This window comes from Poecilia reticulata, chromosome 17, assembly GCF_904066995.2.
Source record: "Poecilia reticulata chromosome 17, P_reticulata-male-v2, whole genome shotgun sequence".
Taxonomy (NCBI): Eukaryota; Metazoa; Chordata; class Actinopteri; order Cyprinodontiformes; family Poeciliidae; genus Poecilia; species Poecilia reticulata.
The window spans coordinates 27,488,248-27,502,443 of record NC_088846.1 but is presented as its reverse complement, the minus strand read 5'-3'; the positions used below and the strand labels follow the sequence as shown (position 1 = coordinate 27,502,443).

Genomic DNA, 14,196 nt, shown 5'->3' with positions numbered 1-14,196 from the left:
CAGGGGTTGCACAACTTGGGTTTGAAAGATGAATCCAAATGAAGCACAAAAAACCTCTAGAACAATGTTTGATAAATGAGAAGCTCTTCCTACTAACCATTCAGCACGGTAGAGGAAGCGTTATGCTTTGGAAAATCAGCACTGAGTTGCTGGGACTGAGAAAAATACAAATAAGTTGTTTTATACTTCAAAACTTAAGTAGTACTGATTTGTTGAATAACTCTTGCCAACTGAAAGCACAATTTTCTTCATTGATTTGCAGATGCTGTAGTTTTAACGTCCATTTAAGTGGCAATAAGAATAATTGTGAAAAGCCGGTCCAATGCTGTGAAGTAATTATGCTGTCCTGTCATATTCTTTTTTCATTTGGGTCAGTGTCGTCCTCCGTTTATTGTTATCGAGGTAATGTTGATTTTAGGCCATATTGCCACGCCCCAGAATCAGTCCTTCACTCAAAATGATTAAAATGTGATTGTAAGAGACCTGTGCAGTCCTAGATTACTCCACAGTGCAGAAAGAAAATAATAAAGTTAGACAGAAAGCAAATACTGAGATTTATTTCTGCTAAAGATTGATCTACACGCTAATAAAATCATGAGGTTTTATTACTTCTTCTAATTATAGTGGATAATAGCTTATAGTTTGCCAAAATGTTTTAAATGGTTGCAGAACAACCTGGTAAATTATTCATACAACACCAGAGCTAATTGTGGGGTATTATAAAGCAGTGACACTAAAATGCTACCAACTTCTTATTAATGCTGAAAAAGGAACATGTGACGCCTTGAAAGCCAACTTGTAAGGCTTTTAAATTCAGGCGTGAATTCTTGGCGCTGGTTTCTCCCCGGAGGCCTCGTCTATCTGCTCCAACTGGATCCCAGCTGCTTCCCAGGGGCTCCGCTCTTTATGTGGAGCTGCACATTCTAATGAAGCGCTGTAATCTCTGTCGCATACTGTCAGTGAATTCACAACAGAGCGAGCACATTAGATACGCTCCGGTTTCAGTCACCGCTTCACTGAGACAGACAGCGTCTCAGCATGGCTCATCTTTATCCCTCCCGGAGGAGTCGGCTGACCCCTGCAATCATTACTATGCATACACATATTTATCAAATATATGTTTAATACCGGGCTGCACAGTGGCGCAGTTGGTAGAGCTGTTGCCTTGCAGCAAGAAGGTTCTGGGTTCGATTCCCGGCCCCGGTCTTTCCGCATGGAGTTTGCATGTTCTCCCTGTGCATGTGTGGATTCTCTCCGGGTACTCCGGTTTCCGCCTTTCCAAATTGCCCCTAGGTGTGAGTGTGTGTGTGCATGGTTGTGTGTCTCTGTGTTGCCCTGTGACAGACTGGCGACCTGTCCAGGGTGACCCCGCCTCTCACCCGAAACGTTAGCTGGAGATGGGCATCAGCAACCCTCCCGACCGTACTGAGGGATAAGAGTGTAAGAAAATGGATGGATGGATGGATGTTTAATACCCAGAAACGATTTCCATCCTACAATGCAATGGTGGAAAACAAAGCACTCAGGTTAACAGCTGCTACAAACAGCATGCAGAATGTATGAGGTACGTATGCTGTATGCAAGCATACAGGACTGATCAATACAGGCTGATATTACTGAATAGACAGATATTGATGAACTACATTACATAGGGGCTGATTGTTTTCATTGAAATTAGCAGTTCTGTTTGTTCTAGTGATAAAAACACCTTGGAAAAGTTCAAACCTTAAACGTTTCAACATTTTTGACGGAACACCTACAAGCGTCAATGTATTTTATTTGATTTTAAACAAAAAACTAACTCAAAGCCGCACATAACTGTGAAGTGGAGGTAAAATGGTACATTGAAATATTTTAATGATTTTAGACCTTTGAGTTAATACTTTGTTGAACCATCTAATGCTGCAATTCAATCTATTAGGGACATTTAGATGTAAGTTTTGAACATCTAAAAACGGATATTTTTCCCACTTTTCTTCCTGAAATCCCTCAAGCAGGTTGGATGGAGAGTAATCAGTCTTGCCACACACTGGCAATTGTATTTAGGTTTAGACTTTAACTAGGCCATTCTAACACATACATGTGCTTTCATTTAAACCACTGAAGCTCCGTCTATATGATTGGAGTCAGTTTCCTGCTGAGAGCTTCAACTATTTCAACAACTTTTCTTTCAAGTAAAATCAGTTCTAAAATACACACACAAAATAAATATGGCTGTAAATGCATATGGAAAAATAAATAATCAAATGTATTGTAGTCCATTTTGATCAAATTTTCTATTTAAAATAAATGATCCATTATATTTTCCGATATTCTCTGGGTGTACAGACACTGGTCGTCTGCTGATCAGAATGGCTGTAATGTGATCCGAAGCTTCTCCACTCCAGTAAACAACAGAGAACAACGACTGCCACCGGAGAAAGAAACAAACGTGTGCTCAATGTAAAGCAGAAGACGTGGCTCATTCAGTCAATCCTTTAAGGCAGGGGTGTCAAACTCCAGTCCTGAAGGGCCGCTGTCCTGCAGTTTTTAGATGTGCCACAGGTACAAAACACCTGAATCAAATGGCTTAATTACCTCCTCCGTTCTCCAGAGCCTTGCTAATGACCTAATTATTCTATTCAGGTGTGGTGCAGCAGAGGCACTTCTAAAAGTTGCAGGACACCGGCCCTCGAGGACTGGAGTTTGACACCCCTGCTTTAAGGGGTAAGAAGACCTAATTGGAGGCCGTTGTACAATAAATGCTCCAGATATTTCATGTTTTTCTGGCATATTTATTCTGATCTTCCTGACCAACCACATCTTCTCGGATGGGAATCAGCTCAGGTCACACCCTGGACAGTGTTCATGGACTCATAGCACAATTTAAAGTATTCAACTGGCCAAACTCTCATTTTAAGGATAACAAAACCTAAAGAGGTTTATCAAAATACTGGCAATTTACAAATTGAATGAAAAGTTGTACAGATTGCATCCTATTTTGTGCATTTAATACATTCAAACTGCTTACCAAATAAATATTTGTCGAGCTGAATTAACTTTCACTATCTGACAACATTTCCACCAGATTTCGGTTCCAGTGACAAGGATGCGAAAACTCAGTGAGAGTAATGGAGACATTTTCCAAACGTCCTGCAGCCCTCATCAGAAGCATTTAATGCTGAAAATAAAGACAAATACTGTTTGGGTAATAATAAGAGTAGAATAGCTGACCAAGCATTGATTGCAAGAACCAAAACATTATATTTTCTTTTGGGTCGTGAAAGCAACGAGTAGATTTCTATTAGAAGCAGGAGGCCTCGTACAGTTTCCATGTATATGAAATCACTGACTGCAAATAAGGCAATCCATTCAGCAGAGCGTTTCCAATCCTGAATGGCTCAATTGTAACGCATATTAGCATGTATCAGTGGAGGCTTGGAGTTGGAGGTGAAGGGGGGTTGCACAGTTGCTGCTTCTTTCATGCACAAACTGAAAACAAAGGCCAACACAAAGAATGCCCTGATCTGATCCGTATGTTTCTGCAACATCTCTATATTCCATGTGACAAACCTGCACTCATGGCGGCCATGTCCGTCTTTACTATAGGGTGAGGAGTGAGATGATATTTTTCTCCCTCTGGGGTTATTAAACAGATAAGATTCATTTATTATTTCATATTATTTTGAAGACAATAGTGTGTGTTTTGCCTTTCAAACAACTTATACTGATAGAAAAATAATGAACGTGTTACTTTAGTGTCTAATGTTGAAATTATTTGGGAACTGTTTTCATTTCATTTTCTGTACCCTATAATAAGTATTCCACAACAAGCAATTAGAAACACAATAAATAGTAAATGGAAATATTCTGAAATAGTAGCATGATTATTCTGCATATATGAAATGCATGAAATCTAAATGTATGGCTACAAATTTACCGTCGATGTTTTCCCTGTCGCTGATGTGCTGTAGGTTGCACGCCGTCTCCTCCCTGCTCAGATCCGACTCCTGGGGGTATGGCTCCAGCCTGGAGTGGGCATTTCTCCGCAGCTTGGGGCTGCCAGACACGCAGCAGGAGGTCGTGCTCCCCATTTCTCCTCCTGGTGTATAAAAACAAATAATCCTTTCCGCGCTGAAACAGGAGCTGAAGCGGCCCCGAGGAGCCCGTCATCAACACAGATCAACTGTGCGCTCGGGGCGCATCCTCAGCAGATCCTGTCAACCTTCAGCGTCCACGGAGAAGCTGTCACACGGTGCGGATGTGTCACTTCCACCCTTACAGTGATGGAGGCCAAATAACAAATCCACAGTCACACGCATCGTGAGGAAGGACTCATCTTGTGACGCTGCAGGCGCACAGTGATGCGGGAATCCTGGAATCGTGCGACACAATCCAGTCTGCGCTGCGCAGTCAGGAAAGGCTGATGGTTGTTACTGCGCTCATTCGCATGGTTTACGGTAAGCACGGTAATGAACTGCTTTCAAAAATAAAAGCATGTTTCCGGTATACATAAAATGCGGCGTTCCTGATTGACAAAGCCTTACTGCACCCAGCAGCAAAAAAATACTAAAACGATTGGTGATTTGCTTTCAAATGTGACCTGCGTTACAAAGCTCGTTTTAGGATAATGCCCGATTAGGACTTAAATTAATTGTAAAAAAAAAAAAAAAAAAAAAAAAAGGTGTTTAACTTTTATTCAGTGGGCCACTGTGGTCTGCTTTTGGAGCAGCTTTTGCCTCAGACTGTTAGCAGAGTAAGTTTGATTATAGAAGCAACTATATTATACTTCTTTTTCATATTTTCACTCATCCTGCTGAACAAAATTTGTTTTAATACTCATGTATGATTAATAAGTAGAAGGAGAGTTGATGTGATGCTGCCCTCTATTGGTCTCACTTCATGACTATTAAAGGAAGACATTTAGAGAACAAGAAAGTGTGTATTTCCTGAGAAAATCCAAGTGTGAATGCTGAATGCTTTTGTTGAAATGCCAAAACGTTTGAAGTCAACTGCTGAAGACTTGCAGAAATGTAAGAAATACGCAGAAGCACCAGAACAAATTATGATCCTGCAAAGTGCCAAAATGGGATTGTTATAACAGAAAAACTGTTGAAGAGGAGTAAACGCTTTTGGACAGTGCAAAAATTATACCTAAACAGTGTTAAAAATTGGTGGAGAACAGAGCTTACAAACCTAAACCATAGGTTCACTGTAGTTTATAAGGCAAAATTATATAAAAGACTAAAGTATGGTTAAATAAATAATGGTTGCATCTAGGCTACCAGTAGCATGTCTAGTTACAGTAATATATTCTATGCAATGTAAAAAAAATCAAATAAAAAAAATAATCTAAAACCTAAAATTTGAAAATCACAGAAACATTCCCCTAATCCTTATGAATGAAATCTATACCTTCTATGGTTCCTGAGATATTGACATGTGTTTGGAGGCATCATTCAGCATGGTGACTACAGAAACCATGCCACATGGAGTCAGGTCAGATCGTTCATAAGACAGTGGCTCTCACACACACAATAGCTGACTGTATAGCTCAATGGGCATGTTACCAGTTGTTCACGTGGGAGACCAGGGTTTGAATCCAGACTGAGGCAAAAATGACAGATACAGTGACATATGTCTGTGTGTATATATAAATATTATTTTTCAGCTTATATAGAGGTTGGGAGAGTCAAGCAGCTAGTGGATCTCCCACACATCAGATGACAGTATAGGTCAATGGATATGTCACCAGTAGTTCATCTGGGAGACCAGGGTTCAAATCCAGGCTGAGGGAGGCAGAGAGAGAGAGGATTTAGAGTACAGACCATGACACCACAGAACCCTTGTTGACCTTTAAACACCTGTGACATGCAAAGTCTGGTTTCGAACCAGAAACCTTTTGCCTGTGAAGCAAACGTGATACTCAAATACTTATACCATAGATCCTCTCAGAGAGCACAGGAACTTGGTGAACAAACTGTCAAACTTATACTTGTGCCTAATTTCACATTACAGTCCATAAACTAAGCCTGGGATCAAAAAATTGTATTGAAGATGTCAGGAGCAGAGACAAATGGTTCTACAGAGACTTGGCTAAATGGCTAACAAATAAAATCAATACTTACAAATAAAAAATGGTTCAAAAATAAAATTAACACATTCAAATAAAAATTTCTCTGAAATACAATCAACACGTGAAAATTAAAACTGATTCAAAAATAATATCAACACTTCAAAATAAATAATTGTTCAAAAATACAATCAACACTTCAAAATGCAAAATCTCTGGAAAATAAAATATTATGCATGTTGTTTTGAAAAACATTAGAATAAGCACTTTTATCAAATCTTCATTGTGGTAAGATCATGTAAATATGATCATGACACCCTTTTTAGGTCCAGTTGCTTCTTCACAATGTGCCAGGAGTTGTTCAGTGCGTTCAGGAGTTGTTCAGTGCGTTCAGGAGTTGTTCAGTGCGTTCAGATTGTGAAGAGACAAGTTCAGCTTTGAAAACGGGATCTTGACCCCCTACAGGGATTTTATTTCTACCACAACCCCATCAAAATCAAAATCGACATCCAGGTGATCCCAAGGCCCATCAATGGCGGTTGTATGAAGAGGCAGAAATACATCTGGGTCATGCAAAAATTTGTCAACACTTGAAGAATCAGAAGCTTCAAAAAGCTGCTCCATGTTTTCCCTTGCAATTGTATCCATTGCAGAGTAATCTACTCTCTATGGCAAAAAAAGATTTAAAAGTAGCTGCTGCTGCGACAGAGAAAGTCGATTTAATGGTACTTAGAACATCTCAACCATTTAAGCACTTTATTTCCAAAGCAAGCTGGTCTTGGTGACAAACCGGAGCGTTCTCTGCAGGCAAGTTACTTCTCAGATCTTTTGAACGGTTGATGGTCTGCTAATGGTGTTACTCTCTCTCTCCACAAGGGGAAGCCATTATTAGGCATTAATAGAGTCTGCAGGTATAAACCTTGTGTCGATGTATTTCTTGTTTCTCATTATATTTGCTACTTCTTGTGAACATGATGGTCTTATGGCATGAATGATTTTTATTTTTCTTACATTCTGAGCTTCTTAAAGTTCTTTCATTTATATTTTAAACTTGAATTAGATACTCATCCATCCATTTTCTGTTCATGCTTGTCCCTAATCACCTCGGGAAGATTTCCACATACCATAAGAGTGTTTTAGAATAAAACTTTTACCCTCCATGTATTCACACTTGGTAGAGCTTTACACAATTTCTGAACCATATTATCGACATCTGCTTAAATTAAATTAACAAATATTTTTTTAAAACGAAATAGCATTTTATTCAAGATATTTATTTTTATTAATCTTATTAGTTTTACACCACACACTGCTAAAGAAAGCTCTTTGTAAGCTTTCTTTATCTCTCCTAAACACTTTTTCCACCCTTTTTGCACTTTATTGTTTGAGAGAAAAACTGTCATTTGATTTTTTTTGGTGACAATATTTCTAATATATTTTTAAATATTTGTAGCCTTTTCAAGCCATTGTGTTCTACCTCACAAAAAACGTTAATTTAGTACCATGTGACCCGGACTACTAGGCTTTAAAGTCCCACCCATTTCTTGGCAGAAGGAGCCAGCCAGTTGATTGGTGCACCTGCAGAGTCCAAGGCGGTTTTTCAGGGACTGTTCAGCACTTCAAGTGGGTACGTAAAAGCAAAAATAAAGAGTTTTATTAAAGCTTTATTAGGAAAGCTTGTTTAGGAACAAATGCTGCCCTCTGTTATTTTTATTAAATTAGAATTTTATCTAAAAAGCTATCATTTCCAGTTCAAATAATATCCTATTTGAAAAATTAATAACACAAATTATGTCAATCCTCAAATATCCATGATAAAGCAGCTATGTATTAAAAAATATAGAAAAAGGATGAAATCTCTGCAACATGTGATGATTTGCTGTTGCTCTGTTACTCCACAAGAGGGAGCCATTTCCAGAGCAGCTGAAACGTCAGATCTGGTTCTCCCAAACCTCAGAGGATCATATTTGATCCCGGGTAGCCACGCCTGTTTGGTCCTGTATTAGACCTGGACATATCACCTTATTTGATTCACTGTGGAAAACGAATCAGATTAGGTGTGTCCAAACAGGTTGATATGTGTTGTTTTCTTTTTCCCATTAGGATCTTATGTGAAAAATGAGTCATACAAACGATGCAAATACATGACATGTTTTTTAATGCTCGTCTAACCCTTCTGCATTCTTAGAATCACATCCACGAGGATCGGCTTTCCAAAGACGCTCTTTGGAAGGAAATGGACAACGAGATGCCGCCAAGCTGGAGAGAACTAATCAGTTCTTCTCCGAACGCCCCACCTGACCCCGCGAGTGTACGTGTGTACATGCAAGAGCTGGTTGTCATATACGTCTTAAACTAATTCTAATTTCTTTACTTCCTGTTTGCTGGTGAAGGGTTTCCACACATTGGAAACAATTGAAATCAATGATTTAGAGCGCTCTCCTCTGCCCTGCGGTCAAGAGCGTGATCCCACCCCTTCGGCCGACCCTGAAATTTCATGGGTCCCCACGGAAAGTTCGTCTCAGGTTCTGAATATTAGCTTCTGTCAATACGAGGAGCTTATTGCTAGACTCGGCAAACTGGAAGAAAGCGTCGCCAGCATTCAGAGCCAAAAGTCAACACCAACAAAGTCCAGCAAAGAAACTCGGGTCTGTGGATCGGCTAAAAAGGAGAGACGGTGGATAAAAACGCATACGGCTCTCACTTGTATGGTAAGGTGTCTAACTTTTCTCATCCAAAAAAATAAAAAAATCCAGAATGTTTACAGCAATAATTCTGACCAAAGATTGGCTGTTAAATGACCAAAACAATGTAGTTGAAAATCAGACTGCCAATTAATGAATCTAAACAAGACTCCCTTCCCACAGAGGTCATTTTGACAGATTTTGAACGAGTGTGTGGGAGCACGCACGGGAACGAGGGATTTAGACAACGCACAGCAAGCTAGGAGTCACGCTAAGCCAGGGGTGTCCAAAGTCGGCCCTCATCCTGCATGTTTTAGTTCTCTCCCTGGTTTGACACACCTGCATCAAATGATGGCTCATTAGAGGCCCAAGGAGAACATTGACTTGCTGAGGAGGTTGTTACAACCACCAGGGAGAGAACATGCAGGATGCCGGCCCTCGAGGACCGACTTTGGACACCCCTGCGCTAAGCGGTTCTGCCTGTATATGCTCGGTGGCATGCCGTCTCCCGCCGGGCAGCGGGACCTGGGATTTTTGGATCTAAAGGACAAGCTAAGCAGGTGTGTACTCCTATGTCCACAAAATCGTGTGGTATTCATTTTAAGTAGATGGAATACAATTTAAAGTGTAAAAGTGAATGACAAAGTTTACTGTCATTCCCCAAGGATCTGAAAGACCTTGAAGACGAGGGTTATGCACCGACTACTGCGAAGCACATGCTGTGTAACGTGGTCAAGTTTCTGAAGCACGTTGAATCGAGCCATCAGACAGCTAGTAAACTGTCTCAGGAAAAACTTTCTGGGATTTTATGTGAGCTGAAAACACTGCAGGCCAGTGTGTCCAAGAAGGTGACAGTACACAAAGATAAGGTTCTACACACAGAAGCTGGTAAGAGCTTCCATTCTGCCATCTACACGTTTCTTTTTCATCCGTTTTCTGGAAGAACGTTTAAATTTCTAATGTTTACACAGAGAAGGACGCCCCCGCAGCTGTGGATGCAGAGTTCACTGCGGTTGCCCGAAAAAAGATCCCTGAACTGCTACGCAAGTGGTTCCAGATTTAAATTTTCTAGTCTCCCCCGATAACCGCTCAGCATGTTTTTATTGAATTCTTTAAGTTTGTAACTCGATCTGCATGTTTTTCAGAATACGTGGAGGAGCAGCAAAGCGGAGTCCGTTTCCATAACAAACTGATGGGATACGTCTTGGGTTACCTGGCCATGCTCTCCCGGCACAGGTCCGTGGTGTTGACCAGCATGACGAAGAAGGACGTAGCCTCTGCAGAAAGCTGGGCGGACGGAACCGGGTTCCAGATTTTGGTGAGTTTTTGTCAGAACAAGAGCTCGAAACATTTGCCTCTCACGGTTGTGATAAAATGATCCATACTTTTTCCAAGGTCGATGAGCAAAAGGCTGCCGGATGCGGTTGACAAGCAGCCTTTCTGCTCAACCAGGAGGAGTATGGCTGGCTGAATCGACTAATCAAGACCTCTTGCTGCTCCGGGCAGCCATGTTTTGATTCACTTTCTTTTTTTCCAGCCTTTTTTTAATTTATAATTTCTAATTAATTTTATATTGAGAATTTGTGAATTTTATCTTATTCAGTTACTTCTATTTGTTGTTTTGCCTGTGGGGGTCGCCTTTCTGCACTCTACCTCGTTTGTGTCTCCTGGGCTTCCATAGCTCGGTCCAGCCCTCATAGTTTCTCCGCTTCCCCCTTTTCCCTCACAGCGGTGTTGTACCGCGCTGCTGTAAGTAAGTCAGAGGAAAGTTTGCTGCTGCGATATACGTTTGTTTTCTGTACGGATGTTGTCGAAGTTTTACCATATGATGTTTATTGTTGTTAATGTGTTATTTTGCAGTTTTGACCATCATTGTGGGGTTTTATAACCAGTTTTATAATTTTTTTATTTTGGCGCGAACAATCGGTGCTAATCCAGCACAGTTCGGTTGAACATTTTTATTTTCACATTTAGGATGGAGTGCAGGAAGAGTGTTGAAGAGGAGGTTGATTTGTTTTCACTCTTCTCCCCCAGGTATGTTTTTATTTCAAGTTATCGTTTTTATCCGTTTATTTAACTCTGTCCCACTGTATTGTGTTGCTGTGGCCACCAGGTGGCGTTTTTCTCCTCTTGTTTTTAGTTTATGACTTTTGTGAGATATTTTTTGTTGTTGAATCTGAGAAAATCAAACAGTACACAGCGTTGTTCTGCGCTGCTGTGGGCTGGAGAGAGTTGAAGAGGAGGTTGATTTGTTTTTACTCTTCTCCCTCAGAATAAAAGACTTCATTAAAACCTGGTCGAATAACTTCTGGAGACTCCGTTATACCACATGTGTTTTCGGGTCACAGACTCTCAGATGGACTTCCGGTCGCTATCAAGCAGATCTCCAGGGACCAGGTCCAGCGGTGGGCCAGACTGGTGAAGCTCAGCTGCAGAACCAGAACCAGTTCAGTTTCCACCTGAACCTAGGCGGCTGCCGTCCTCTGCTGGACAGGCAGCAGAACCGCAGGAGGGGGGTTCCCATGGAAACCTGTGATGTCATTGTTCCATCAGTGGGAGACCCCCCCAACCCCCACACACCCTGAGACCAATCCTGGCTGTGACCCATTCGGCTTGGTTTGTGATTCTGTAATGAAATAAATCGTTTGTTTATTTTGTGCTTTTTTTAACTCGCGTCTTCATGTCCCAGAGCCCGGCAAGCTCAGCCCGGTTCCCATGGAGATTGCCCTGCAGCAGCGGCTCTGTGAGGTCGGAGGTCACAGCCGCGTGATCCGCATGCTGGACTGGTTCGAGGTGGAAGGGCGCGACCCCGGGCGTGCTGATGTCTCGGGACCCTGGATGGAACAGCACACCCGAGTTGGAACTAACAACCGCACCAAACAGCTGTATTTCCAACCTATTGATGGCCAACTTTGTGCCCCAACGGCAGAAAACATCAAAAAAGCACTTGGTTCCTGATAGTGATGGAGTGGCCGCCACAGTGCCAAGATCTGTTTTACCTCGTGACGGACCGCGGCGCATTGCCCGAACGCTTTGCGCTCAGGTGGGCCCGCGCTCGTTACCTTGGCGACGTGCCGCAACCCCGGGCGCGCTGATGTCTCGGCTCCGTCCCCGGCACGTTTTTCAGGCAGCTTTATACTCAAAATGTGAAAACCTGGATCTGACTGCTAAGAACATCAATAAAGACAGTGTGTTCCCACCCCCACTCATCTGTTACCCCTTTTTTTTCATCCCTCTTCATTCATACACATGTTTGCTTCTTTTTCTGCCAGATTTTCACATACTACCATAAGATGAAACCTCCACGGAAAATCTTCCCCTCACCTCTCCCCAGATAACCCAGTCACCACCATTTGTCTCTACGTCCCTTGTTCCTTCATCTCCTCATCCCCCCACCGATTGTCGTGTCTCGCTCTGTCCCGTAATCACACATCCATGTCTTCCCCCTCTATTCCTCATCTTTTTGGAGAGAACAAAGTCCCTCGAAGTTTTTTTTTTTTTTTTCATCTTCACAAATGAAACTGACAGCTGGTGTCAATTTGGAAGAACAAGAGTTTTTTTAATCAGCGGCTGGAAAATGGAACTGCCAATGCAAGGGAAGTGGGAAATCCCATCGTTGCATTCACAGAATGATGGCAATGTGGTGGATTTACCAGGAGTCACCAAACACTGTGAAGATGCCGTCTGATGTGCAGATTGATGATATAGAAGACTTATAAACTCACATGCTAGACAGTACCATCTATTCTGCAGAGCAAAAAATGACCACACAAAAATATGTGTTCAATAAATGAATCAATGTTCAATGAATTTACTTGAACTTGAAGTTAACATTGTTAAGACGTGGTCCAATTTAGACAAATCAATCGCAGATGCCCTCATTGCAGGTATTTTTTTATTTGCTGTGTAGAACTGCAGTAAAGAGAAGTCCGCTTAATGAAAGACCATATTTTAAGTCAAGACATGTTACAGAAGTTAAATAATTATGTCATGATTCATATTTTCATTAAAGTGTCTAATCCATTCAGCACATCAACTCATCATTCGACTTTGGGACCCTGGATGGAACAGCACACCCGAGTTGGAACTAACAACCGCACCAAACAGCTGTATTTCTAACCTATTGATGGCCAACTTTGTGCCCCAACGGCAGAAAGCATCAAAAATAGCAGAGCAAAGGGAATTGAAGATTCACATGGAGTGGATCAAAAAATTGAGATGTCCTTTGCCAATGCATACAGACGACGGGATCAACCAATTTGCATGACAACATCCATTAACAGGGACATGGGAATCTCTCACATTCTCTCTATGATAGATTTAATAAAAAAAATCTAAATGGACCAGAAGAGAAGCTCAGAAGCCTGAATATTTGCCATGATCTTAGGAAAGAAGTCAACTCAGCTGTTGCTGAACAGTTCAACAAAGAACTTGCTTCTGTAAGGTATTCACTGTGCCAAATGAAGGATGACCATTTCTAGCAGACTGGTGAGGGTCTTAATTTATCTGCACAATGACAAGAACAACAGAAACTTTCAAAAAGACATGGAGGCAATGTGCAATGCCCAGCTGGCCCTTTATGGAGTGAAAATACTCTCAAAATATTTGCGTGTGTAAAAATATCTGCATGTGTAATACTGGATTTGTAAACCTTACAAATAAAATAAACGTTCTACGCCCATAATGTTGAAAAAGTACACACAAATCACCTGGTACATACACACAAAAAACTGTATTTACACACAGATCCGGTTACGAGTGCACTTTTATTTTTGAGACTCATTTCACGCTTTGGGGAAGCTCCCAGATTTGTGTGTAGATGATCCGTTTACATGCCAGTAAAAGCTGGGTCATCTGAGTTTTGCTCTGAGTCTAGTCCTCTGACATTTCTCACTGTGCTTGTACCGAAGTGGCAAATACGTTAGTACGCGCCATCTTTGGGGTCCTCTCTTTTAAACATAACCGACAAAAACAACAGTCTCAGATTTTTTTAATCCAAGTTACTTAAAACAATTTAGCTATGGTACAAACTTGCTGTGTTATTGAATGTAATGTCCGATCACACGACTGAAACGGTGAAAAGATGGAAAACGGACTTTCGCTTCACTATTTTCCTGCTTGGAAACAATGCGAGGAGACTAAACTATTGGAGCTAACAAAAAGAAGATGAATGTCCTTGGTGTCAGCAGTTGAGACAACCTAATATTACCTTCTCCAAAATCCCCAGATACCTACAAGTTTCCTCCAGACATTTCCATTCTGGTGAGTGTCTTAAATTCGCTTTGTTTGTGTCGTGTCATATTTTTTTGCAATGATTTTGTCGGGGTGTACTCATGTTCAGTTTATGTTGAGTTCATTTAAGTGGATGGGCTTATATTGTTTATGTAGCATAGTCCGAGTTTTGTCAGTGGACATTGAGGTTATTACATTATATTGAAGTAAACTATTTAAGTTATCAGA

The 14,196-nt window shown here is 41.2% G+C and overlaps 1 protein-coding gene and 1 long non-coding RNA gene across 6 annotated transcripts in view; one reads left to right on the top strand and one right to left on the bottom strand.

The window, feature by feature from the left end:
* Positions 1 to 4,339, bottom strand: part of LOC103479951 (cyclin-Y-like) — an 18,812-nt gene extending 14,473 nt beyond the window's left edge. The window contains exon 1 of one of the 2 annotated variants that reach the window (XM_081598219.1): positions 3,920 to 4,339. In XM_081598219.1, coding sequence (XP_081454345.1) covers positions 3,920 to 4,073 — 154 coding nt within the window. In that variant the 5' untranslated portion in view covers positions 4,074 to 4,339. The remainder of the gene's footprint in view (positions 1 to 3,919) is intronic. The other variant, XM_081598218.1, reaches the window with a different exon arrangement.
* Positions 4,308 to 14,196, top strand: LOC108167064 (uncharacterized). 4 transcript variants are annotated; one of them, XR_014084239.1, is made up of 8 exons: positions 4,308 to 4,439; positions 7,604 to 7,679; positions 8,241 to 8,363; positions 8,446 to 8,763; positions 8,920 to 9,296; positions 9,402 to 10,054; positions 10,132 to 11,352; positions 11,426 to 14,196. It is a non-coding gene; the product is annotated as an uncharacterized LOC108167064 (long non-coding RNA). The 4 variants fall into 4 exon arrangements; XR_014084238.1 differs by lacking the exon at positions 7,604 to 7,679 and having other exon boundaries at positions 4,351 to 4,439; positions 9,402 to 9,624; positions 9,708 to 10,054; positions 11,426 to 14,195; XR_014084240.1 differs by lacking the exon at positions 7,604 to 7,679 and having other exon boundaries at positions 4,351 to 4,439; positions 10,132 to 10,741; positions 10,980 to 11,352; positions 11,426 to 14,195.